This window comes from Prionailurus viverrinus, chromosome D3, assembly GCF_022837055.1.
Source record: "Prionailurus viverrinus isolate Anna chromosome D3, UM_Priviv_1.0, whole genome shotgun sequence".
In the NCBI taxonomy this organism is placed as follows: Eukaryota; Metazoa; Chordata; class Mammalia; order Carnivora; family Felidae; genus Prionailurus; species Prionailurus viverrinus.
In genome coordinates, this window is record NC_062572.1 from 68,333,677 (window position 1) to 68,361,378 (window position 27,702).

Here is a 27,702-nt window from a genome sequence, read left to right on the forward strand (position 1 = left end):
AAAAGTTTTTTCAGGATTATTTGTGATTTCAAGGTCTTTAGGAAAACGAATCCTTCTGGAATGTTTGTTTGTAACACACATGAAGATGATACACACTCTTCAACCTCCTTTAAAACTAGCCACAGTTAAAGGAAAACTTGGCAGTTACGAACTAAGTATCTCTGAGTTTCCATCTGTCTTATGGACCATGAAACTGCCCCTGTACCTTAGAATCAAGCTTTGTATACAACAAATATTTTTTAATTGGTGCCCGCTGGACTTAACCAAGTTTTAAAATGCCAATTCCCCAAGTACATACGGAGTAAACATAGACAGTTAAGTAGGTTTTTTGAAATTTTTTGATAGATACTATTATTAGTCTATTCTTCTCCATTAAATTTTACTCAAATAATCTGAATAAATTTCAAGTGGCAAGATTACACTGGGCCAGGTACCACAACTATCAACTGTTTCAACAACACAAATTTTGCCCAACAAAATATATGCTGTGCTTGAAATAAAGGCTTCATATAGAGGGATGTGAAAAATAAATTGTAGGTCAAAAGTAACTTTACAAATCTAGAAAAGAAGATTATTAACAGGAAAAGAGAAGGGTATTCCACTAAAAGGGCCCTTCAGAAAGAAGGAAAGTCATGAATGTAAGAGGCACTGGCTTCAGCTTGCTCCAATTTGATTGATCAAAAATGCCTACAAAAACAATGGCTATGGAGGGAAGAAAAGTGGGGGGTCTGTGGGGGAGTTCCAAATTTCATAACATGGCCTTGGTTCTAAGGTTATTCGAGCAGCCTTGCCTTTTTCAAAAGATATCCCTAAATATTAAGCAGTGCTCTAAGGAAAGAGCTGGTAGATCCTATTTTTACAGAGCAAAACAGCCTCACAGGGCAAAGCCACTGATAATATTAAACCTGTGGTACACCAGGACGTTCTAAAGCTGTGATGGGCTACCGAGAAGATTATGAGAGAACACTCTACCGAATCTGCGAAGCTTCGATGACAAAGACAGTGTCTCCGAGTACAAATTCCTCATGAGGGAGAGCAACCCCTAAAAAACTTTCCTACTGTCCTACTAGATTTCCTATCATCAGTAATCCACAGATTGCTCTGTAGTTAAAATGACAGGAATTGAATGTGATATATTAAAACAGATACGACTTTTATATGAAGGCTTCAAATTTCCTCAGTATTTCCGTTTAAATTGTTACACTACGTTCGCTCCACAGATTTAGAGGAAAAACAAATAAAACTTGGTAACAAAAGAAAACAACTCTTCACATACCTGGCAAATCTGATGACATGCTTGATATTGGCGTGTGGTGGAATGGTACTGAGTAGTCTGCTAATGAAGGCGGAATAGCAGCCGGGTCAACCGAAGTCACACTGGGCACCCTTACAGAAGATGGCTGATACATGAGAACCCTGTTTTAAATAGCATGGGAAATTACAAACAATCTGGCTGTTAGTTCACAGGAGAGAAGGGCTGCACCACCGGGCATTCTCAGTCGTCAGCGCACTAAGTTTCAACACAACTACATGGCGGCTACTCACTACACAGTACTCCACTCTACTCTCCTCTTTCATAACAGTCTTCATTTTAACATGAACGTATGCTGGCTCTCAACAGCAGCTGTGACATAAGAGCAAGTTGGCATTAAAACATAGTGTACGGTGCTGGAGGAATACATAAAACTTTCATCCACAGAGAGAAATATATTTTACATATGCTTTTATGAATGTATGTGTAACATGGATGTGGATATTAGTAACTGTATCTAGAAAGAAACTTAGAGGGGCACCTGGGGGGCTCGGCCGGTTAAGTGACTCTTGATTTCAAGCTCAGGTCATGATCTCACAGGTCACGAGACCATGCCCCACATCAGGCTCTGCGCTGACAGTGTGGAGCCTGCTTAGGATTCTCTGTCTCTCCCTCTCTCTCTGCTCCTCCCCTGCTTTCACTCACTCACTCTCTCTTGCTCTCAAAATAAATAAACGTTAAAAAAAAGAAAAAAAAAGTCAGAAATAAACTGAGGCCGCCTAAGATTGGATTTAAATCATGGCACCTTTATAAGTAAAGCTATCTATTATATACAGTTCAACCAGAATTTCTTCCATTCTAACTTGAACTGTGTTAATTACTAGCAATCTTATCTGAGAATCACCTGAGGCAACATTGCCAATCCTAACGCCAGCCAACCTGACGACAGGCAGCAATCAGAAATTAGAATAAGATGATTTCTCAAGACTTAATATAAAACATCCAGAAATAAAAATGTTAAGTTACTATGATATCATCTACTCTAAGAGGGTTTATAGACTTTGAAATTAACTAATCATGCTACTAAGAATACAAATTAAATACACTTTAAAAATACATTAACTGATTAATAGATAAACACACACACACTATACACACACACACACACACACACACACACACACACACACACACACAATTACAGCTTTATAACTTCAAGAAGCAGTTTAGTTAATCATATTTTTTCTAATGCTCAGGAATAAAGAGATGATTTTGCATTCTTCCTATTGAGCTTTCATTTTCTCTTAGCCCAGGTTAAACAAGACAGTAAACCTTACAAGACAGTATAAGCAATGTGATGGACCCTATGGCTGATGGTGGCCATCCCTTCTGGCCATCATCCTGGTGAGGCTGCAGTGGTAGCAGCTACTCTCTGAACTTCCTGATGCCACCCAAGGACGACAAGAAGGAAAACAGGCAGGCAAATCAGACAAGAAAGGCAAAGACCCACTGAACCAATCTGGGGGCAAGACCAGAAAAGAAATAGTCCAAAGGCAAAGTTTGGGATCTGAGATCACTAACCTGGTCTTGTTTGACAAGGCCACATATGACAAACTCTGCAAGGAAGTTCCCATCTCTAACCCCAGCGGCTGTCTCTAAGAAACTGAAGATTTGCAATTCCCTGGCCAGGGCAGCCCCCTTCAGGAGCTCCTTAGTAAAGGACTCATTAAACTGTTTTCAAAGCATAGAGTTCAAGTGATTTACACCAGAAACACCAACGGTGGAAATGCCTTGCCGCTAGTAAAGAGGCATAAATAGGTTCCACCAACTGTACATTTTGAAAAATACAACTTTGTTATTAACTAAAAAAAAAAAGGAGAGGGGGCAGAGACATAGGGACATTAATGCTGGCATCCCAAAGCACTGCCAATGAACTACTTACTATAAGCTTCATGAGAGAGGCACAGAATTATGTAGCTGGGAGGGACCATTACAAAAACGAAGCCAACAGAAACTTAGGACCATGGTCACAAAGCTAGACCAAGAGGACCGTGAAGACCTCTAGGCGTCCTTTCCTTTGGCTGGAACTCTTCTTGTCACTGCTCAGATTATTAAATACGAACGGTAAGAATTGATGACATGGTTTCATGACACTTTTCATACCCTAAACAACTGACAAAATATTTCATGACCTCAATTTAAACCTCAAGCCATTTAAATAATCACAACCTATTTAGGCACTGGAGTCATTCTAAAACCAGTTTGCATGATGACATGAGGATCTTGTCCAGCTCTTACTCTACACTATCTGTCAAAAATATGGATGTCACTGGAAATGTGGAAAAGGAAGGCATCTTCAGAGTACATATATGGCTATGTTGACAACTGTGTTATTCTCAGAATAATGAATAAATAACACAGGTCAGAGTTCCGAAGTCTTAAAAGTGGATCCACCGGGAACAATACACTTGAGACAATTAACAGAAGCCTGGCATTTCAAACACATTTTCCAGAGGTAGGTGAAGATGGAAGTCATCATCCAAACAGCAACCTGCCTAACTTAGAATCAGAAGGCTTCCTGGTCTCCACTGTTACCTAGAGACCTAAAATCACAAGCAGGAGGTGAACAATACTAGAAAAGGCAGATTCTCTGGAGGGGGAAAGAACAAACTGGGGATGAGATCAAATAAGTTATGTTGTATTAAAACACATCTTTTCCTAGAGGTTTGAAAACAGTGGTCCTCTACAGGGATGAAAAGTACAACAAGTAATCACCAAAAGCGTTTTCAAATTACACGTGATCCTACCATCAACATGGGAATACGTATCTGAAACAGGGGGCAGAGGGGGTAAAAAGGAAAGAGACTGGCGTGCTCATGCTGAGGAAGGGATTAAAAGAGTGGCTCTGATTATTCTATCTCATAGTATTAATATCTTAATTGTATTTTTTAAATGTAAGAGATAAGCTTTTGAAGACAGACACCCACACCCCCCCCCACACACACGCATGTCTGTGCCTACCTTCCTCCTGCTCCCCCTTCTCTTTCTTTCATATCTCATACTGAAAGTGTCTTTTGTCTTGACCCTGAACTGAACCCTGAACTTGAATCAGATTTATAGGCGACAATAACAAAACTCCTTTCCTCCAAGCCCCATTACTTACACTTGCAGAGTCAAGTCAGTGTCCCAACTCACTATCATCACAGTAACATCTAATTATTGCATAGGTTCTGACCTCATAACATGAAACTTTAAATGATTAAGTAACTACTCCTTGTTTCTCCAATACAAAACGCTGACTGTCACAATATGTGAAAATGTCAAAATCCAATGAAGGTACAAATTATTAGATCAACATCTAAAACCTCAGCAAACATCTGAAAAACTATTTAATGTAGACTAATTTCTATTAGCTGAACTTTGTAACCATTAACACAAATTCAATTTTTATAGAATGGGTAAATTAGCCATTTGTTACCATTATCAAATTATGTACTGGTAGCAGATTATGGTTTTAATCAGAATATTCACAAAGACAACATTCAGAAAGGTAAAGGATTCTAATGTCTATGCAAAAAATAGATGCATTTATAAAAATGGAATAACAGAGACCATGGAGAAATGTAAATGGCTATATCTGATGGAACTGTGGGTATAAAAATGTGATGCTATAAAGTAATAAGAAAAATTTAAAGTTTGCAACATGTTACTGCCTCCTCATGGAATTGGCAAATACATACACAGGCATCTGTATACATTAGGTACATATGCCTAATGTATACATATGCCCGTGTATGTATCTGCTTGAAATTTTTGTAGCTTTACCTATAACATCACAGCACAAAGATACTGCTGGAACATTGCTGGACAGCAAATAGTATTCTACAATGTGCACTGGATCACGGAATTCATCATAGTTGGCCCACATTTAGATGTCTGAAAATGAGTTAACAGTTCAATAACTTGAATATTTATCCATAAACCTGAAATTCCCTGTATGTTCCCAATTTATCATACAAGCATAAAAAAGACTCAATTTTGCTACCAAAATTTGCTGTCTTTAGAATACCTTATTAATGACAAAGCAATCATTCATTGGCTCAGGGAATGTGGTAGGGATACGATATTTAAAATTATCTTTCCATGTACAAAAATATCAGAGGTTTCTCTAAGTCTTAGGTTAAGGTGTCAGTCTCTTCTGATTGGTACTGTATGATGCATTTAAGGACTACAATACGTACATAAGGAGAGAGGCTAAAAGGATTCCCGTCAAAATGTTAACACAGGTTATGTCTAGGTGGAATGCATTCTACTTCTTGATGCACTGTGAAATTGTTCTTAAGAGTAATTTTTACTAAAACAGTACCTCCTAAAAAATAACTGCTCAGATCTCCGGGATTTAACTGAAGGCAAGTTTTTCCTGCTTTCTTATTCTCTATTCTTTCTCATTTGCTTACTATCACTGGCCAAGAAGTCCTATGATAAACTTCTACAGCAATGGAAAACCATGAAAATGTTGGATGCTGAGCCACAAGACAGAATAGGGAAAAGAAGACCAGGAACAAAACCAGAAAAGCATTAAGACTTGGAAAGGATTACAGAGGTGACCTAACCACAGCATAAGTCTGGATCCATGACACCCGCTGGGACAGGTGGCATCCACTCTACCTCAACACAGAAGATGTGATTTTAGTATAAAACATCAACTTTCCTAGTGTTCAGCTCCTATGGAAAGTCTTTCCATGTTATCTTTTCCTCCACTGGACTTAGATCTCCCAAATATTGTAACAAAGAATAAACTTAATCCTCTTCATCAACGATTCCCTTTTAAGAATTACAAGATATTCGCACATTCACATATTCTCTTGTCCTGGTTTAACAGCTTCAGTCCGTAGACCCATCCATCCATCACGTTACAATCTGCACAGTTTACCAGCCTGTTCTCATCTCTTGATGATCAACATGGACTAAGATGGTATTAAGTGAAAATCACTTAGACATAAACAGAATAAAACTAGCATGGGTACATCTCCTGGACACTATGCTTCTTTCATTAACATAGCCTAAGAATCAATCAGCTCCAGAGTGGTAAACCTTTCAAACCATTGTGAATTCTAACATTTCAAAGAGTTCCTATCAGGAATGGCTACTGATTAACTAAATACCTTTCCAGAATCCACTAAGATGACTTCACAGTCATCCTTATGACAAGATTCATTTTATCAATGCATTTCCTAATAATAAAGCATTCCTGAAGGTACCCTACTTTGTCCTAAGGATGGATATTGTTTGAATATACAATTAAATGATTTCCTAAGATTGAACTGAGAACTCTCATGGAGTTTTCTAATATGAGCCAGCTTCATTCTGTACGGTTGTTAATGTACAAATCTCATTTGGGTACTAGGAATTATGTTGATTTCATGGAACGAGCTGGGTAGCTGCAACTCACAGACTTTTTAAAGCAAAATGCAGAGTAGAAGTCCATTTATATAAAATGTCTAGAACAGGCAAATTCATACAGATGGAAAGAAGATCAACAATTGCCTAGTTTAGGGGTATGAATGGGGATTAACTGCAAATGAACAAGAGAGAAGTTAACTAGGTGTTGGAAATATTCTACAACTGAATTATGATGATGACTGGACAACTGAATTTATTAGAATCAATGAACTGGGCAACTTAATAGTTAAGACGGAACATTTTTATGGTATATAAGTAACGACCCAATAAAGCCATTAGAAAAAGTAAGTGCACTGAGAGGCCCAAAGGACAAGACTGGCACACCCAAGTCTGAAACAGTATGTTCAAGGAATGTCAAGGGAACCCTTTGCTACTTTCTTGCAGGTTCCAAAATTTTTTAGAAGCACCTATTGCTAAGTATTCAGACCTGTCACTATACAGGACAGTAACAGCTTCTACCAGATGAATCATAAAAACTGCATGCTAGAATGCATTTACTTGCCCTTAGTTTGCCCTGGAGAGGATGAAAAGGGAAGGCAATCAATTTAACTCTTTCCTTATCTTACTGAAACCTGAAAATAATTTTATGAGGTAGGCATCATTTAACCCCATTTTACAGAACACAAAAAAAGAGGCTCAAACAAGTATTTCATCCAAGATCACAGAACGAGTAAGCAATGGTGTCAAAATTGGAATCCACACTTGTTAGATTCCCAATTCCACACTCCATTTTACACCAGGCTTCCTCATGTTGGTCTGTGACGCCAAATATACTCCTTACAAATTGGTTCAAGAAAATGACAAAAAGGATCAAATATGAAATAAATACTCAGACATGAGAAGACCTGAACTCTCACTTCCCAAAGATGTAAATAATTTCATCAAAATTTTCTTTCCTTTAAACAATGTGCTCTCTTGAAAAGATTTCAACTGAACAAAGGCAAATTAAAATAGCCTTCTACGGTTATGCAACTCTCAAAGAGACATTTACAAACCTATACCAAGAACAGTTAGTTCCAAGTGTAATAAACAATAGTGAACTATAAATTAACAAACCCTTTGGTTGGGCTGCTTTGTGTTTCTGACATAAAGATGCATTTCCTTTTGGCAGGAGGGTCTTCCTCTTCATCAGAAGAGCTTTCTATAGTCAAGTCAATAACATCCACTTTCTTCTTGCTTGTCTCATTGGCTACAGTCACTGAACAAGGCTTACTGAGGACACTTGAACCTGATGTAGGGAAGAGAAGGAAAAGAAAAAAAAAATCAAAGGTGCAATACACATCCAGGAGAATATACAGCCAGTAAAAAGCCACATACTCTGCTCTATGGATGGAGACTAACTCCTTAACTCTGGACATCTATCTATAAAATCACTGCTCACCTGGGAGAAAAGGTGAGCTCTATGCCCTGCCAGACAGTCAAAGCCTCCTTTGGACAGCATGCTCTTAGCTATCTCCCCAGTACTGCCAAAAAATCTGTTCAGATCCTGCTGCTCAAGCTGTCTCCCCAGATAAGCAATCATTTTACAGACAGCCTGGGGTTAGGGGTCCAATCTCCAGTCACAGACAAAAGAATGTGGCTTCACTAGCTGTGTATTCTCATAGACGTGTGGCAGTGTTGAGTCAGAATCAGGCACTTCCATTACAGCAAAGCGGTACCCATGTCAAAGCATGTATAGGCCCCTCTCTGTAAGCCAAAACTGGGTAAAAATGTTCCCTCGATGAACTGAAAAAACTCCAAACCTCTCATTTAAGTTTCAGATATTTGAAGCTCTTCTTATCAACCATCTACTGATCACTTAGGTTCTCCTTTCTGCCCACATATACCTACCATATGTTAACTCACCATTTCACAGAAATTACATTATGCCCTATAATCTGTTTAACAGAAAACTAAGGCTGGCTGATAGTGGAAAAGCAGCAGCAACTACTCAACTAAATCACTATTCTTCTCAAAGATGAGGGAAACCTCGATCATTCTACCTACAGGTTTGGTAACAATCAAGGAGAATTTTTTTTTTTTTTTTTTTAAATAGGCTCCATGCCCAATGGGGGTTTAAACTCATGACTCTAAGATCAAGAGTCCCATGTTTTACCAACTGACCTACCCAGGTGCCCCAAAAGAATGACTAATAGTGACATAAATCTTTTACTTTTTACTCTGAATACTCACTATTCATTATATTGTTAGAATGTCAAATATAATCAACACAAAACTCAAATGCAGTGAATGGACATGGTCAGATAAGAAGAAACATTCAGTTCACCTATGGGTTCAATTATTATTAACTGTCCCTTAGTTTCCCCACTCAGTGTGGGCAGATATAGGGAGTTGAAGGTTAAGCATACATCCTAGGTAAAGGCAATGGTCAAATTTCTTCCCACAAAGAAATGGAAACAGTCTGTTCACTTCGTTAGCAACTAACCTGTGAGCACCTGCCTCTACCCTCCATTGATGGATTATGTGGCCTAAGGACACCTAAACTTGGGGTTTCCCCCAAAAGTTTCAAAAAAATTCTGAAAGCTATCCATAAAAATGTCATTTATAACTTTTCACTCTGTAACAAACACATTATATTAATATGACTTGGGGTGATTATTTCATTTACTTTATATATGACAAATATACTACGAAAAAGCTAATTATAAGGTGACATACACTTTACCAAATTTCTTAAGGTAAGAGTAAAAACTGCTTGAGGGAAATTACGTATGTAACAGACGATCAAAAGATACAGTTCACAAACAAAGCTCCAAATGCAGGTCTAGTGGCCAAAGTTAACGATAAAGACAACGGTGCGGGGGTCTCATTGCTTTGCTCTCCGTGGCTATCCTGCACATACTTTCTATCTTTGTACACGGCTGGCTGGACACTTTCATAGCTTCTTTCTTCGGTCTCATTGGACACCAAGTGCCATCTTCTTGGAATTTGATCTCATCCACATCAGAACAGTCATTGAGAATTTCCATGAAAAGTCTGTAAACCAATTAAGAAGTGCATAAATGTAATCCATGGCTTTGTTCAAAGGTGAGCTAAGTAACACATACTGCCTTGGAGACAAAAGTGATGCTATTTGACCTTTTTGTTTGTTTTGGTTTTTCAATACTTCACACTTTACAACAGCTGTTACACACCCCCCCCTTCCCCTCCTAGGTTTTAGATCTTTAAGGGGTTTACTGAGAATCATCTAAGAAACCAGTTGACTAAATAGACACCTGGAGCCTCCTAGCCAGGACTGATAGTAAAGAGCAACCTCCAGCATAACATACAAAACAGACATGAGCAAATATAAAGGTTATTATACAAAAAATAATTTATAAGCTTATTATCAAGAAAAAATGTCATAGGGGTGGGGAAAGGAGCATTAGGGCCATTAAAAAGTCTCAATAAATTTAAAAGAACTCAGCATACAAATTATGTTCTATGACCATAATGAAATCTAAATCTTCAGAAAAATCTGTGGAAAACGCCCAAATATTTGGAAACTAAACAAAATGACCAATGAGACAAAGAAAACATAAAAACATAAATTAGAAGGTATTTTGAACTGAATATGAAAATTAATAAAATTTGTGGAATATAGCTAAAGCAGTACTTGAAGGAAAAGTTATAGCATTAATCTTCTTCTATTAGGAAAGGACTCAAATCAAACCTCAGCTTCTACCTAAAGGAAACTAGAGAGCAAATTAAAATGAAAGTACACACAAAAAGGGAAACAACAAAGAACAGAAACAAATGAAATAGAAAAAGAGGAAAATCAAAACAAAAGGCTAACAACCTTCAGTAAAACTGACAACCTTCTGGTCAGACTGAAGCTCACTCAGAAAGAAACAGATCACCTGAGGAACCCCACGTATATTAAAGAAACTGAATTTGTAGTGGAAAACTTTACCACAGAGAAAACCCCAGTCCCAACCGTCTTCACTGGGGGATTCTACCAAATATTTGAGGAGACAAAATACCACCACTTCCCAACTCATTTGTATGGGGCCAGGATTACTGTAGTATTAAAACCAGACAAAGGCATTACAAGAAAGCAACAGACGAATATCCCTCGTGAAATTTAGCAAAACAAAGCCAATGATAAAAAGGATAACATGATGCTAGACTAGAAGTTACATGAGGCTGTACTGCATGTTTACACAGCTAACACTTATGCTGGGATATACTTACCCATCTAAAATTAGACTTTCATAGGCAGCCTTTTTGTCGCACACAGGACAAATCCAGGTGGGCTTCTTCTCATTCATTTGCAGATAAAGGGCAGCATCAAAACACTGTAGATGTGTACAAGTCACTGCACGGCATGGGATCGTCAGCCTCATTTTCCCTAACTACAGAAAGGGAAGACAACAGGGGAAACCTTTCAGAAAGGGTAGCAAAGCCTCAAAGGCAAGAGTCGGTCATAAAAGTCTGAAAAGATCTCACAAGATCAAAATGAAAAAGATTTTCAAACTAGAATTTCTTTCTAATCAAGATCACTACATATATTATTTGTGTTCACTCACTGCCCTATGACTTTTAAAAGACATATTTCAGGGGCACCTGGGTGGCTCAGTGGGTTAAGCAAGCATCCGACTCTTGATTTCAGCTCAGGTCATGATCTCACAGTTTGTTAGTTCAAGTACCACATTGGGCTCTTCACTGACAGTGTGGAGCCTGCTTGGGATTCTCTCTCTACCTTGCTCTCTGCCCCTTCCCTGCTTGCACTCTCTCCCTCTCTCTCAAAATAAATAAACATTTTAAAAAAATAAACAAAAGTCCATTTCAGTTTTTGAAAATAATTAACAGGTAAGTTCAGAGGCAGAAAAAAATACATATACAACAAAAACCTGTCTCCTTCTCACCTGTTACCCTGTTTAGAGGGAACCTCTATTACCCACCTCTTGTATGCTCTTTCATAGATATTCTATGTATAACCCAGTGTGTATTTTAAAAATACATTTTCCCATAAATGGTGGCAAGCAATACACACAATTCTGTGCCATCTGTCACATAATACAACTTAATAATTATTTCACGTATATTCAGTACATAAAAAGCTACCATGATATGAAGATATAATTGATGTGAAGTACGTGATATGAATGATCATTATTTACTTAACCAGTACCCTCCCCTGGTGATGGACATTTAAATTGTTCCTAATATTTTATCACTACAAATGATGCTGTAATAAATAACTATAGGCTAAACTCCCAGAAGTGATATTTTTGGGTCAAAGGGAAAGTGCATTTGTGATTTCTGTCATACTAACAAACTGTATTGATTTATGCATATACGTGCATTAATGAGTTTGGTTCCCCTCAACTTTGTCAACACAGTCCTATTAAATTCACTTTGATCTCTGCCAATCTGATAAGTGAAAACCACCCCAATATAATTGTGAACTACATTTCTCTTATTATAAGTGAAGCTGAGCTTATTTTTACTTTTTATTTTTAGAGAGTGAAAGAGTGAGTATGGAGTGGGGCAGGAAGAGAGAGAGAGAATCTTAAGCAGGCTCCATGCTCAGTGCAGAGCCTGATACAGAGCTCGAGCCCATGACCCTGGGATCATGACCTGAGCTGAAATCTACTCACCCAGCCAGGTGCCCTGTTCTTTTTTACTTCTAAGAGTTATCTGTGTTTCCAAGAGCAGTCTATACATAACCTTTTCTCCTTCCTGGTTGGCTATTAGTCTTTGGTTATTTATCTATAGAAGCTTTACGTTAAGTCAGCTTCGTGTATGTGATATGAATTGCAAATGTGTTTTTTATTTTCAAAAACGTTTTACTTGTGTATAATCACATGTGCTGATATTCCAATGTACTTGTATATAATTCAGTACTCTGTTCAATTCTTATTCCAATTGGGAGAGGTACACCAACATCAAGACACACACCCAGATTAGACAGAGTCTTTCAACAACCTTGCCTATGTATTTCCTTTACAGAGAACCTATCAGTTTATGACCCTTATGATGCTGAGGCTACATGAGACTACAGACACCACACTCACTGAGAGACAGTGGCTGGAGCTAGAACACAAACCCAAATGTTTTTCACTTCCATGAGAACCCTCCTAGTTTTTACATCATACATGGTCCTGGTTCTCGGTTTTTAATTATCTATCCCTCCCAATTTTGCTAACAGTTTTTGTTCTGTTAGGAATGGATTTAGCACCTAATGAGATGGATCACAGGGGTTCCCTCCCACCTTTCAATTATTAATATAAATAATTTTAATAGATTTTCTAAAATCAAACCATTGCATTCCTAAGAGGCATCCCTTTGTTATCACATATTATTCTTTTAAAATACTGGATTCTTCTTAAAGTACTGGATTCTAGTAGCTAGTGTTTTATTTAGGAATTTTTCATCATTGCTTTTTTTTTTTTTTACACAATCAAGTGCCTAGAAATAACCGAAATAATAACTTTTTTAAAAAAGGTTGAACAAGTAATTTACACCATACCCAATCAACAAAATACCTACAGTGACTAAACTAAGATATATCTACACATTAATTTTTAAGATACACTGTTAATTTTAAAAAAGTAAAGCACAGAATCGTGCATGCGGCACAATTTTTTCCAATAAACATGCGTGATTATGAACAATAAAGTTAAATCTAGAAAGATGTATTTCATACCATTAGTAATAATGTTACTTCTGAGTAACAGACTTAAGCAATTAAAAATTTTTTATCTGAATACTTTTACAATAAAGTAGGTATTAATTGTCAACTTTCATAATTTATTCCTTTAAAATAATGCTCCAACTTGGCCTACTATGTTTTTTTTGGCTACTAGTTCTTGAACTTTTGGCCTCAGAATCCTTTTACTCTCTTAAAAATCGAGAATCTCAAATAATTTTTATGTATATATTAATCAATATTTACTATAGAAATTAAAGCAGACATTTTTAAAACAAGAATACACAAGTACACACTACACCACCATCAGCTGACCCTTGTTAACCACCACTGTCTACTCAGGACAGAATGAGAGCAGAAAAAGGACAAACTGTGTCCTGGTATTATTATAAAAATAGCTTTGACTTCGTGAACTTCTTCGAAAAGTTTCAGGAGACCCAAGTATCTCTGGGTCACACTTTGAGAATTTGCTTTTTATCTTCTTCAGTGCCATTTTCATTTCTCCTGTCACTGCCTCAGAATTTCCACAACATACAGAACTGAAAACATTCACTGCTGTGGAAGTTAATGATCCTAAATTTAATCCTACTCTACCGTCTCTCAAGAGTTAATGAGCATTTCCCAAGTTAAAAAGGCCTTTCTTACCATCTGGCCAAATGTGATCAATTTCCTAATACTGATCATGGTGTGTTAGTAAAAGAAATTGTGAATGTGTTAAATTCTATTTGGTCAGATGTCTGATGGATAACGGGCACCTGGGAGGTTCAGTCGGTTGACCACCTGACTCTTGATTTCGGCTCAGATAATGATCCCAAAGTCATGGGACTGAGCCCCGCATGGGGCTCCACACTAAGTGTGGAGCCTGCTTAAGATTCTCTTTCCCTCTCTCCCCATCTGCCCCTCTCCCCACTAGCACGTCTCTAATAAAAAAATAACAAAATAAAATATTCTACTTAGTCAGATGATGGTGCTGTTTTATGAATGAAATGGTTCCCAACCAATTCAACACTTTTTTTGATTTGTAAAAATTTTTAAGTTTTAAATGCCAGTTAACAGTGCAATATTAGTTTCAGGTATACAATGCAGTGACTCAACAGTTTCATACAATACCCAGTGCTCACCATAGCAAATACACTCCTTAATACCCATCATCTATTTCTCCCATCCTCCACCCACCTCCTTTCTGTTAACCATCAGTTTGTTCTCTGTAGTGAAGAGTCTGTTTCTTGGGGCACCTGGGTGGCTCAGTCGGTTGAGTGTCCGACTTGAACTCAAGTCATGATCTCACGGTAAGTTCGAGGCCCACTCTTGGCTCACTGCTCTCAGTGCAGACCCTGCTTCGGATCCTCTGTCCCCTCTCTCTGCCCCTCTTCTGTTTGTGCTCTCTTTCTCAAAAATAAATAAAACCTTTTTTTTTTTTTTTTAAGTCTGTTTCTCAACAGATGCTAGCGAGGATGTGGAGAATGAGGAACCCTCTTACACTGGTGTGAATGCAAACTGGTGCGACTACTCTGGAAAATGGTATGGAGGTTCCTCAAAAAGTTCAAAACAGAATCACCTTATGATCCAGCAACTACACTCCTGGGTATTTACCCAAAGTATACAAAAATACAGATTCATAGGGGTACATGCACCCTGATGCTTATAGAAGCATTATCAACAATACCCAAACTATGGAAAGAGCCCAAATGTCCATCGACTAACGAATGGATAGAGGAAATGTGGTATATACACAAGGGAATATTACTCAGCCATCCAAAGAATGAAAACTCACCATCTGTAATGATGTGGATGAAGCCAGAGTATATTATGCTAAGTGAAATAAGTCAGAAAGACAAATACCATAGGATTCCACTCATATGTGGAATTTAAGAAATAAAACAGATGAACATATGGGAAAGAAAAAAGAGAGAAGCAAACCATTAGAGACTCTTCACAATAGAGAACTGAGGGTTGATGGGGGATGGGATAAATGGGTGATAGGTATTAAGGAGAACTCTTGTTATGATGAGCATTTGGTATTGTAAGTAATGAATCACTTAATTCTACTCCTGAAACCAATATTACATTATATATTAACTAACTAGAATTTAAATAAAAACATGAAAAAGAAAAAAAGGGTCTGTTTCTTGGTTTGCCTCTCTTTTTGCCCCTTTGCTCATTTGTTTCTTAAATTCCACATGAGTGAGATCATATGGTATTTGTGTTTCTCTGACTTACTTCGCTCAGCATTAATGCTCTAGCTCCATCCATGTTGTTGCACATGGAGAGATTTCTTTCCTTTTATGGCTGAGTAATATTCCAGTGTGTGTGTGTGTGTGTGTGTGTGTGTACACACACCCCACATTTTTTATCCATTTATCAGTCAATGGACACATGGGCCATTTCCACATAATGCTGCTATAAATATCAGGGTAAGGGGTGTGTGGTTGGCTCAGTCAGCTGAGCATCCAACTCCTGATTTCAGCTCCAGTCATGATCTCATGGTTCATGGGTTTGAGTCCCGTGTCAGGCTCTGTGCTGATAGCACAGAGCCCGCTTAGGATTCTCTCTCTCTCTCCCCTTCCCTCACTCATGCTCTCTCAACATAATAAACAAACATTTAAAAATAAGTATCAGGGTACGGGGTGCCTGGGTGGCTCAGTTGGTTAAGCATCTGACTTCGGCTCAGGCCATCCTCTCACGGTTCCTGGGTTGTTCAAGCGTCAGGCTCTGTGCTGACAGCTCAGAGCCTGGAGCCTGCTCTGGTTTCTATGTATCTCTCTCTCTCTCTCTCTCTCTCTGCCCCTCTTTGCTCCTGTTCTCTCAAAAATAAACATTGAATCTCTCTCAAAAATAAACATTAAAAAAAAATTTTTTCTGGGGCGCCTGGGTGGCGCAGTCGGTTAAGCGTCCGACTTCAGCCAGGTCACGATCTCGCGGTCCGGGAGTTCGAGCCCCGCGTCAGGCTCTGGGCTGATGGCTCAGAGCCTGGAGCCAGTTTCCGATTCTGTGTCTCCCTCTCTCTCTCCCCCTCCCCCGTTCATGCTCTGTCTCTCTCTGTCCCAAAAATAAATAAACGTTGAAAAAAAAAAAAAATTTTTTTTCTTAAATAAGTACCAGGGTAAAATGTTAAGCAGAGTGTCTAAATTGATTTTCACTCTACTATAATCTAATCAGTATCTATCTAAATTAATAAAGAATGTGTATAAGTAAAAAATGGCCCAAATCAGTGGTCCCAAGCTATATATGAGTCAGAATCTTAAGAGATAAAATCAAACCTAGCTTCGTTTTTTATCCCCCAGCCACCCAGCCCACGTCTGCAGGACAGACTGAAAATCGCTATCTGCTATCACTACGATACAACTCCTGTGTAAAATTCACGGTGTTCAGAAATATAATTACACACACTCAATCAGATCCTGCCTTCAATAATGACTGTAAAATTACCTTTCGTAGGTCCCAAGGAGAGAGGCGTTGGACTGTGCTCCCCACTATCCAGATTCATGTCTACTCTGAATCATTTTGTAAACATACTGTGAAATATAACTAACATCTCTTCCACTACCTTAAAGCTATCGTTTTCTCTCATTTTTGCCTCCTATCCCAGGGTTCACCTCTTATCCTTCCAAATGCCTGCGATCCATTCTGTGCTTCTCTATTTCCTACCACTGCACCACATCCTGTGTTAGTTCCACAGCCAGCTAGCTGCACTCTTTTCTGCTTTCTTCAACTAATACCAGTACTGTCTCTTCCTCAAAAACGACTGTCATTCGTTTCATTTGATCGAAACACCTGTTTGGTGCTTTAATTAATATGCATCATATCCTACAGTTAGCTTCAACTTCATGTTACCACTACTACAGCCTGAAAAGAACCATTCATGCTTTTCTTAGTGCTGAACAAACCAGGTAGGATGAATACTTAAGCTCAAAAGACAGTCCAAGGAACAGACTTGTTTCACTTGTCAGCAGAGAAAGAGAGTATTTAATAAACTTAAAGCAGGATCTTGTTACGTGTTAATGTTCTTTTTTTTTTTTTTTTTTTACATTTATTTATTTTTGGGACAGAGAGAGACAGAGCATGAACGGGGGAGGGGCAGAGAGAGAGGGAGACACAGAATCGGAAACAGGCTCCAGGCTCTGAGCCATCAGCCCAGAGCCTGACGCGGGGCTCGAACTCACGGACCGCGAGATCGTGACCTGGCTGAAGTCGGACGCTTAATCGACTGCGCCACCCAGGCGCCCCGACGTGTTAATGTTCTTAAACACGGTCAGCTTTACTGAAACGAAACTGCTCCCTATTCTTATACAGAAGGAATCCTAACCACTCTGATATACCACCTTCACTATTTTGAAAATCTGAAAATCCATTAGTATGTTGGGCTATTGTGTTTTGTTTTGGTTGTTCTCATACAGAATGGCACAGTGTTTGAAGAAAAAAAAAAAGGAAACAAATTAAAAGAATAAAAAACAAATGCCAAGAAAATAAGACAGAAAATGGCATCACGCAGCTGTTAGAACTCCTCAGGTAAGTTGTATCGAACCACTTTCTTCCTGACCGAACATTCTGCTACTAAAGCATAAAAGTAATACAGGGCACCTGGGTGGCTCAGTCAGTTAAGCATCTGACTCTTGATATCCGATCAGGTCGTGATCCCACGGTTCATGAGTTCAAGCTCTGCACTGGGCTCTGTGCTGACACTGCACCACCTGCTTGGCATTCTCTCTCTCCCTCTCTCTCTGCCCCTCCCCTGCTCACTCACTCGCTCTCTCTCTTAAAATAAACAAACATTTTTTAAGTGGTGCAGACAAATTAAAAAGGAAACAATAAAGGTAACATGAATTCCCTTCCCATATAGCGACTATGCCTAGAATACAGCCAGCAATTAACATTTACTTGATATACTAGTGTTAAACCATAAAGAACTGTCAATATTCAACTGTTTTTGACTAACAGAATGACAATTTCCTGTGTTTCAATTTAGTATCAATTTTAACACAAGAGGGAGGAAAGGGTAATGTGAAGATAGAAGAACTTGTGCCGCAAGGTCTGCACACAGCTTATAAGTAGAAGAGGAGGTCCCGGGTCCAAACACAAGCCCTACAGGGCCTCTGCCTCCCCATCGGGGCATGGGTTGTGTTCCCCCCCTCTCCTGAGACTGCAGACATTCTCTCTGGGTCTAATAACCAGAGATTCCCAATTTCTAAGCAATCCCAATTTCATGCAATTCTAATCCTTTTCAATAAAGCTAAGTTAGTTCAAGTTAATGATAATTTAAAAAATAAATTCAGAAAGAAAGATATCTATAAACACCACTTTCCAGGGTGATAGAGAGGTGGACTTATAACCAGGATATATTTCAGCCCAGTCTGGCATTATGGCATGTTGTTCTGAGAACTGGAATAATGTCAGAAGATCAAAATTTTTATCCTTGTTCTACTACTAGATGCTGTAGTAGATGCTCACACATTCTAACTCATCTAGATGCTGTACTAGATGCTCACACATTCTAACTCATCTACTTGTGTGATTTGGGTTAGCCAACCTCTTTTAGTCTTAGTTTTCTCATCTGCAAAGTTTTGCTAAGACAGTTAAATTAAGGACCATATGATAGGAACTCAAGAAAGTATTCCCTTCTCTCCCCCTCCCTCTGACACAATTCTCTCTCCATGTAAAATATTGTACATTTCTCACAATGGTGGCTGGTCATGAGTTGCTCCCAAAACTACACTCCTGATTCCAGGACTTTTCTCATAAAGTTCCTCACATCTGGAAAGGGTCCCCTCCAACAGTACTGATTTTAAAGAAACTGTCATTCACTATTCCTGACCCCTCCCATCTCTTTGGTACTCTATTAGCAAGATTACATGAGGTAAGTACGAGTTAGCTTTATCTCTCAAACTAGACTCTTCACTTTCTGACAACTTCCTATCAAGTCCTCAGTATTTTCTCCCGAAATTAGCTCAGTACCAAGCACATAGGAGAATCTGAATGTTCCTGACTGATTTCTACCCCTAGCCTCTATATAAAGAGATATAAAAATTATCGTGCAACTGGGGTGCCTGGGTGATTCAGTCGGTTGACCGTCTGACTCTTGGTTTCGTCTCAGGTCATGATCCCAGGGGTGGTGGGATAGAGTCCCATGTCAGACTCTGCACTGGGTGGGGAGCCTGCTTAAGATTCTCCCTCCCTCTCCCTTTCCCTCTCACCCCCCCCCCGTGCCTCCCCCACTCGTGTGTGTGGGCTCTCTCAAGAAAACAAAAATTATTGAGCAACTCTGAAGTATATTATAGATTAAGAATCTCACACATTCTAACTCATTAAACCAGAACTATCAATCAGCATTATCAGGTACTGGTAATTTTACTGCTACTTTTCAATACTGTTTATATTCCGATAAAAGGAGCCAACTCTCCACATACGTTTACTGTTAGCTGTGGATGGTCTAGAGCAAAAAACTCTGACAGATTATTTTGAACCTACTAAATAAAGCTCTCTTCCCTCTTTGATACAATCTTTTAGGTCTCTTCTTGTTCAGTTAGTGCTTAAACAATGTCTGCATTCTTTAGAATTATAATGCTTAATCATTAAACTTCCTGAATGGAAAAACAACAAAAGTTCAGAATTCTATCATAATATATCATTCGTCCCACACTTACTTTTATAGGAAAATTAGTAATTCATAGAAAGCGAAACACCCCAGAATGTCTTGCTGTTGTGTTACTTACAGGGCACATCAAGGATACCCGGAGGCTAGTTGTAGCAATTTCACTGTCAGGATCTGCAGTAAGTTTTTCTTTAACTTTAAAAAGAAAGAAAAAGAATTTAAAAATTTTTTCAACGAACTGTAATAATTATGAACAGAATTATAGAAATATATATCATCTTATTGTTGATACGTTTCCCAAACATTTCCAATAGGTCAACCAACTATAAAAACATAAAAACCCCCGAAACATTAAGGATTAACATACTGAAAACACAATCCTACTTCCAGTATCAGGTTTAAGCATTACAAACTTGCAAACTCTAGATCACATGTTTAACTGAATTTTTAAGTTTCCTTTTAAAAGTAAAATTGCAGGTAAAGAAGAGTTTCAAAAACAGAAAGCTGCTTAAGGCTTCAGAACAATCCAACGGTTAGGAAAGGCTCTTGGAAACCAGCAGTACTCTGGGCTTTAACGCTTTCCTCACACACACTCGTAACTTTATTAGGGAGTAATTTGTAAACAGAAGGGGCACAATATTCTTACACTTCCTTTGACAACTGAAAACTACAATGGACGTGGAATGTCTCTGCAATTTTATTGACCAGGTGATGGATACAAGGTACTGGATACACAAGCTAACAATTATACGTGTGGCCTTTAGGTGCCTAATTCTCAACACCATCCTGAGAATACATCAGGAAATGGAGGCCGCTGAATCCGAACAGGGCAAGCAAGAATAACTACGGGCTTCTCTGGCTTCCCGCTCCAGGCAGGAAGATGGATACTGGGTCATTTCAGGAGATGAGGATGGTTTAAGTACAAGAAACGCAACATCATTTCAACAGCCCTACTTGGCTCCCTTTTCAATCTGTAGATCCTCTTTTCCCTTCCGGTTCATTCAGTTGGTATGGAAGGTAATTTGAGGGAAAATATTCTCTTTCCCAGGAAAATGTCTGTTCAATTGAATTAAGTTACTGAACTGAATTATTTACAGTTTGGGTTAGACTTTTTTCTCTATTATTACATAAAACAAAGCATCTGAGAAGGCAAATACTGCTGATAGTTATCAACATTCTTCTGCAAAAAGAGCCTCTTATTTAGAAATTTTTAAAAGGTACATTCTATTACACACTGGAGGTTCTGAAGACTTGCATTTCTATTTGCAAGTCAATGTATGCATCCAAATTACCACCAACCTGACATTTACCTAAATAAATTTTCATGAAAAACCCCCAAATCAGACTAGTTGGGATTTTAAAATTGATGCACTGGGAGTGATTTCTAAGAGAATGGTTTTGCACGTTAGAGGGCTCTGTTCTTAGAATACTTTTAACTCAAAATTCATTTCAAGTTTCTAACAATTCTTCCCAATTATTCTTGTATTGATGTATATGTGAGGCTTGCTTGCTTTTTTTTTTCCTCCCCATTAAAGCATCTCATATGCTTAGTCTTACAAACATTACTTACTTAGTGCTCTGGAATGATCAGGGTTTCTAATACCTTTCATTTTTAATCTCTGTAATAACATGGCTGACGTGAGCTGTCGTACAAGATATACAGACATGGAGTAATTCTACAAAGAAAGATAATCTGTATTAAAGACAAGAGATAATAGCCTATTTACAAAAAATACTTGTCTAAAAATTCTGGTTGCTAAAAATAACGTTCAAGATAACTTTCACAGGAAGGTCAATGACTGGGCAGGGAAAAAAAAATCAACTCAGCTATTTTACAGAAGACAAAAACTCAATCATATTAAAGGTACTTCTAAATCACTTAACCCTTTAAAACATCCATGTGAAAGATAACATATATCAGTAGTTTTCAAACTGTGTTTCTAATTTAGCAAAACTGCTATCTTAGGGGCAATGATGATATGAATGAGAATGTACCCTCTCATGCCTACTTCTAACTAAAATTGTTCTGTTTTTATGTATTGGAACTGTCAGAAGATTTTCACTGAAGAACAGGTTCCACTGCAGAAAAAAAGTTCAAACACCAGGGATGTGAATTAACACTTCAAATCCAGAGTTTCAAAGTTCCAATTCTGGAAGAAGAAACCACTTCATACATGGCCTTGAGCAAATCTTTAAATGAACCCAATATTGGCTTTCCTCTAAGAAAAACTCTGACAAATTAACTCCTGTTCCCAAATGCACATTAGGGAAGGGACAGCTACTGTAGTAAATAAGACGCACGGAGAAACGATAAAAATCAAAAAGACAAGCCCAGAAAAAAAAACAGCATCCAATCCCATACCTCTAGGATCTGGCACAAAGGAACCTTCGTTAGCTATTTATAGAGCTATGAAGAGACGAAATATAATTTTACCTACATACTAAAAATCTCTTGCAATTTAACTACATATATTCATTCAATTGATTCTACAATAAATGGAATACTTTTAATAGTTACCAAAACAAGTATTTTAAATATTATTTTTAATGTCCTGCAACAGTCCTTTTAAGTATCTGAGGAGTACCCAATATATATAGTGTGCAGGTTTTAAGTCAATTAATCATTTTAATTATAAGGAAAGAATATTATTCCCATTATGTGGCAAAAAAACCCTTCCAGGTCTTCCATGTCTACAATCATTTACTCAAAAATCTGCAAGTTAATAATTACTTCAAAAAGATATACTCTTCTATTCGAATCCTTCTCCTAAGCTTTAAAGCCTTAATACTTGCTCATTTAACAACGTTCCTTGCATACAACACCCACTCTCAAGATTTTACTTATTCGTTAAGTAGGCCTCAGGAAATTAAGCAACTTTGCTAAAATCAAACAAGGGCCAACTTGGGACTAAGCCAAAATTTTCTGAATCCTTATCCAATGCTTCACTACATTACACATTCAGTTTGTGAAAATGAAAAATATTAGGAATCAGTGCCCTATGATAATAAAGACAAGTGAACAGTAACAATTCAAATATGAAAGCTCAAGAAAACAATCATTAAAGAGACAGTAATATTTTTATAGTCCAAATATTAATACAAAATATTCTTTATGTCCAGCTCTGCAACTGCCTTGGTGACACAACCACAAAATTCCTGCTATAAACATAGGACTCGATTTCTCCATCCATATAATAGGAATATTACCCTTTACCTCTATGAAATAGCAAGATGAAAGCTGATGTTCAGAAATTAACTGAAATCTCTTTTGCCATTCTATTATTTCTAAATATAAACAAATAGATCTAAAATAGAAATCCCATGTTGTATTAGTCAGTACCCCATAAATGATATAACACATTTTGAGACTAAGAATTAGTAGAAAGCCAGGTTCAAACATAAAGGTATTGAAAAAATAATGTATTTTCATAATTCAGGGAGGTCAATTAACACTTCAAATCCAGAGTTTCAAAGTTCTAATTCTGGAAGAAGAGACCACTTCATACATGGCCTTGAGCAAATCTTTAAATGAACCCAATATTGGCTTTCTTCTAAGAAGAACTTTGACAAATTAACTCCCGTTCCCAAATGCACGTTAGGGAAGGGACAGCTACATTATGAAAAAATAATGTATTTTTCACCATGTTATCTGAGGAAGCTGTTCATGTAAAGCTTGGAATGGATTATTTCCAACCACAACATGAGCGCATTTAAACATTTTCCTCAAAGCCTGATAAAGCTTTGTTCCCCTTCATAAATATATAACATCATCCAAAGTTTCCAGTTTCTTAGAACACCACTTAAACACACAAACACAACTGTGATTAAACAATTTCCTTAAGAAATACTGTAATTACACTCACTTCTTTTCCAAGAAAATAAAGAGATGGCATTCAGGAAACCTTAAACTTTTTAACCTTGAGAATCTCTACATCTCCACCCCAAACTGAAAATGACTGCTTCTTGGAGATTACAAGCTTCTTGGAGAGAGACAAGCTCTCTAACTTGTCTAAACTGACAAGTTAGAGCTAGTAGCATGAGCTAAGAAAAAACAAATCAGCTCCTAGTGAGATCACTTTCGGGCTACCCAGAAGAGAGTCTTTACCTTTCCGATTTCTGATGCCCACGAAATGGAAATCTGGTTTGGCACAGCTGAAGATAACCTAACTAAAGATGTAATATTCAAAGGGCGTCCAGGGCGCTTCTGTTCAATCCCATTTTTAGGTGGTGGTGCATAGCCCTAGAACCATAAGAAAGAAAAATAATTTTATATTCTCTGCAGGGGATCAAACATCTTCTCCAAGATAGATACAGATTTGCCTAATTTCACTTATACTAAGTTATTCTTTTCTTATCCTGGAAATCATACAGTTGTCATCCTAAGTTCACCAACCCAAAAGAGGAAAATGATCTTCTTAAAAATGTTATATTTTGGGGCACCTGGGTGGCTCAGTCAGCTGAGTGTCCGACTTCGGCTCAGGTTCTGATCTCATGCTTCAAGAGATAGAGCCCCGCACTGGGCTCTGTGATGACAGTGCAGAGCCTGCTTGGGATTCTCTCTCTCCCTCTATCTCTGTCCCTCCCGTGCTCGCTTGCTCACTCTCTCTCAAAATAGAAAAATCAACTTAAAAAAAAATGCATTCAAATACTGGGGATGGGAAAGAGGGAAAACAAAGTCTGGGAATTAAAGAACAAATTAATGCAAAAATAAACTACTGGGACTACATAAAAATAAAAAGCTTCTGCCCAGCAAAGGAAACAATCAACACAATTTAAAGACAACCTACTGAATGAACGATAGTTGCAAACGATGTATCTGATAAAAGGTTAGGATCCAAGATCTATAAAGAACGTAAACAACTCAACACTAAAAAAAACCCCCAAAGAATCCAAATAAAAACCGGGCAGGACATGAACAGACATTTCTCCAAAGACAACATACACATGGCCAACAGACACATGAAAAGATGTTCAGCATCACTCAACATCAGGAAAATGCAAGTCAAAACCACAATGAGGTGTATCACCTCACACCTGTCAAAATGGCTAAAATCGAAAACACAAGAAACAAGTGCTGGCAAGGATGTGGAGAAAAAGGAACCCTTGTGCAAACTGCTGGTGGGAATGAAAACTGGTGCGGCCACTGTGGAAAACAGTGTGAAGGTTCCTCCAAAAATGAAAAAGAGAACTAGGTATCTATTCAAAGAATGCAAAAACACTAACTCAAAAAGATATATGCACCCCTACATTCACTGCAGCACTGTCCATAATAGCCAAATTATGGAAATAGCCCAAATGTCCATCAACAGATGAATGGATGGATAAAGAAGAGGTGGTATATATGTACATTTTTAAATTCAGCCATAAAAAAATGAAATCTTGCCATTTGCAACATGGATGGAGCTAGAAAATATAATGCTAAGTGAAGTTAAGTCAGAGAAAGACAAATACCATATGATTTCACTCGTATGTGGAATTTAAGAAACAAAACAAATAAGGGACAAAAAACAGACCAAGAAACAGATTCCTAACTATAGAGAACAAACTGACGGCCACCAGATGGGTGTGGAGGATGGGTGAAATAAGTGGTAGGGATTAAAGAGCACACTTATCATGATGAGCAGTGAGCAATGTGTAGAACTGTGCAATCACTATATTATACACCTGAAACTAATGTAACACTGTACGTTAATTATACTGGAATTAAAATTTTAAAACAATAAAATTAAAAAAAAATAATAATATATATTTGTTGTAGTTTGTGGGGAAAAAAGGAACAAATTAATGAATTTCAAAGGAATTACTAATAAGAAAAAAGCTCTCCACTGCCTTCTCTCCAGTAGAAAAGAAATGGACATCTTTAAAACCAGATCATGTTGACAAAGAATAATCATTATTTCAATTGACATTAAACTAGCTTGATGACTCTAATACTGGAATTTAAGCTTTATTCTACTTTTTCCAGTTAGTATTTGTTTTAAATAGCAAGTGTACTCATTTTTGATTCACATTACACCCAATTCTCAATTACCAAAAGACTTTTCAGTTTGTAATTTTCAAAAGTAAACTAGTGAAATAAGCCATACAGAGAAAGACAGATACCATATGTTTTCACTCTTATGTGGATCCTGAGAAACTTAACAGAAACCCATGGGGGAGGGGAAGAAAAAAAAAAAAAAAAAAAGAGGTTAGAGTGGGAGAGAGCCAGAGCATAAAAGACTCTTAAAAACTGAGAACAAACTGGGGCGCCTGGGTGGCGCAGTCGGTTAAGCGTCCGACTTCAGCCAGGTCACGATCTCGCGGTCCGTGAGTTCGAGCCCCGCGTCAGGCTCTGGGCTGATGGCTCGGAGCCTGGAGCCTGTTTCCGATTCTGTGTCTCCCTCTCTCTCTCTCTGCCCCTCCCCCGTTCATGCTTTGTCTCTCTCTGTCCCAAAAATAAATAAAAAACGTTGAAAAAAAAAATTTTTTTTTAAAAAACTGAGAACAAACTGAGGGTTGATGGGGGGTGGGAGGGAGGGGAGGGTGGGTGATGGGTATTGAGGAGGGCACCTTTTGGGATGAGCACTGGGTGTTGTATGGAAACCAATTTGACAATAAATTTCATATACTGAAGAAAAAAAAGTAAACTAATATATTTTTTAGAAAATTAAAATTTCTGGGTGGCTCATTGGTTAAGTGTCTGACACTTGATTTCAGCTCAGGTCACGATCCCAGGGTTGTGATATTGAGCCCCAACACCAGGCTCCATGCCCAGAGTGGAGCCTGCCTAAGATTCTCCCTCTTCTTCTCCCTCTGCCCCTCCCCCACTCATGCGAGCCACAGGCACTCCCTAAAAAAATTAAAATAAATAATAAATAAAATAAAATAAAATAAAATAAAATAAAATAAAATAAAATTTCTTAGCTGTGAAAACATCTATGTATTTAAAAAAAAAAAGCAAATACCATATCTTGGTATGTAATTTAACTATGTACCACTGAGAAGAAAAAAATACAAAGTTAGTGACACAGTCTAGTATATTACTACTTATTTCTGCATGCACAGCAAAGAAATATAAGCAAAATGAATTGGCTAACGTATTCCTTTTAAATATACTGAAGAATCTTCTGAAGGACTTTTCACTCAGTTATCAATGCATATGTTTCATGGTATCTCCCAATACACCACCAAGAGCTCTGGAGATAAAAGTATTCCTTAAAACTATATTCCATTCCACTAGCGTCTCTCATATTTCCCTGAAGGTCATTGACACCCTTAAATCAGCTGCATGTGTTAATGCTGATACAGTCTGGATCTTATGACAATGTACTGATCAAAGGTTTTCAAACAACAACCAGGATTCATGAACCTTCCTTAAAATGTTCTTAAATCATTTATTGGCTAAAAAACCCAAGGAGGCTAGCTAACCAGTCATGCCACAGGAACAACATCAAGGCTGCACAAGTATGGGCAATGACAATACATTACAGCTGCCACCTGGTAATCGGCAATTGTAAGATACCTCTGGGTTTTGGTGATGTTGAAATATGCATGTTAGAAACAATGAAATATAGTATTGGTGGTATTACACAATTAGGGGACATCCTTCACTGCCTCATAGGAGACAGGATAGTAATTAAGTGGGAATTCACCTAACTTGCAATCTACAACTTGCATCAAGACTCTGAAAATCACTAGAAACAGTTTGAGCAAGGGAGAAGAAAGTCAGAGAATAACTTAACAGCCATTTATACTATGGAAAAAAGAAATTGTGTGTGTGTGTGC

At 37.9% G+C, this 27,702-nt stretch overlaps 1 protein-coding gene and 1 pseudogene across 9 annotated transcripts in view; one reads left to right on the forward strand and one right to left on the reverse strand.

Annotated features, from left to right (window-relative positions):
* The window catches only part of PIAS2 (protein inhibitor of activated STAT 2), a 119,174-nt gene that overhangs the window by 10,453 nt on the left and 81,019 nt on the right, over positions 1-27,702 (reverse strand). For 7 of the 9 annotated variants that reach the window (XM_047828215.1, XM_047828214.1, XM_047828216.1 and 4 more), the window contains 7 exons: positions 24,044-24,178; positions 21,509-21,614; positions 20,060-20,133; positions 10,889-11,049; positions 9,558-9,691; positions 7,772-7,943; positions 1,277-1,416 (listed from right to left, as the gene is read on the reverse strand). In XM_047828215.1, coding sequence (XP_047684171.1) covers positions 1,277-1,416; positions 7,772-7,943; positions 9,558-9,691; positions 10,889-11,049; positions 20,060-20,133; positions 21,509-21,614; positions 24,044-24,178 — 922 coding nt within the window. The other 2 variants (XR_007145897.1, XR_007145898.1) reach the window with 2 other exon arrangements.
* Positions 2,697-3,070, forward strand: LOC125149302 (40S ribosomal protein S25-like; annotated as a pseudogene).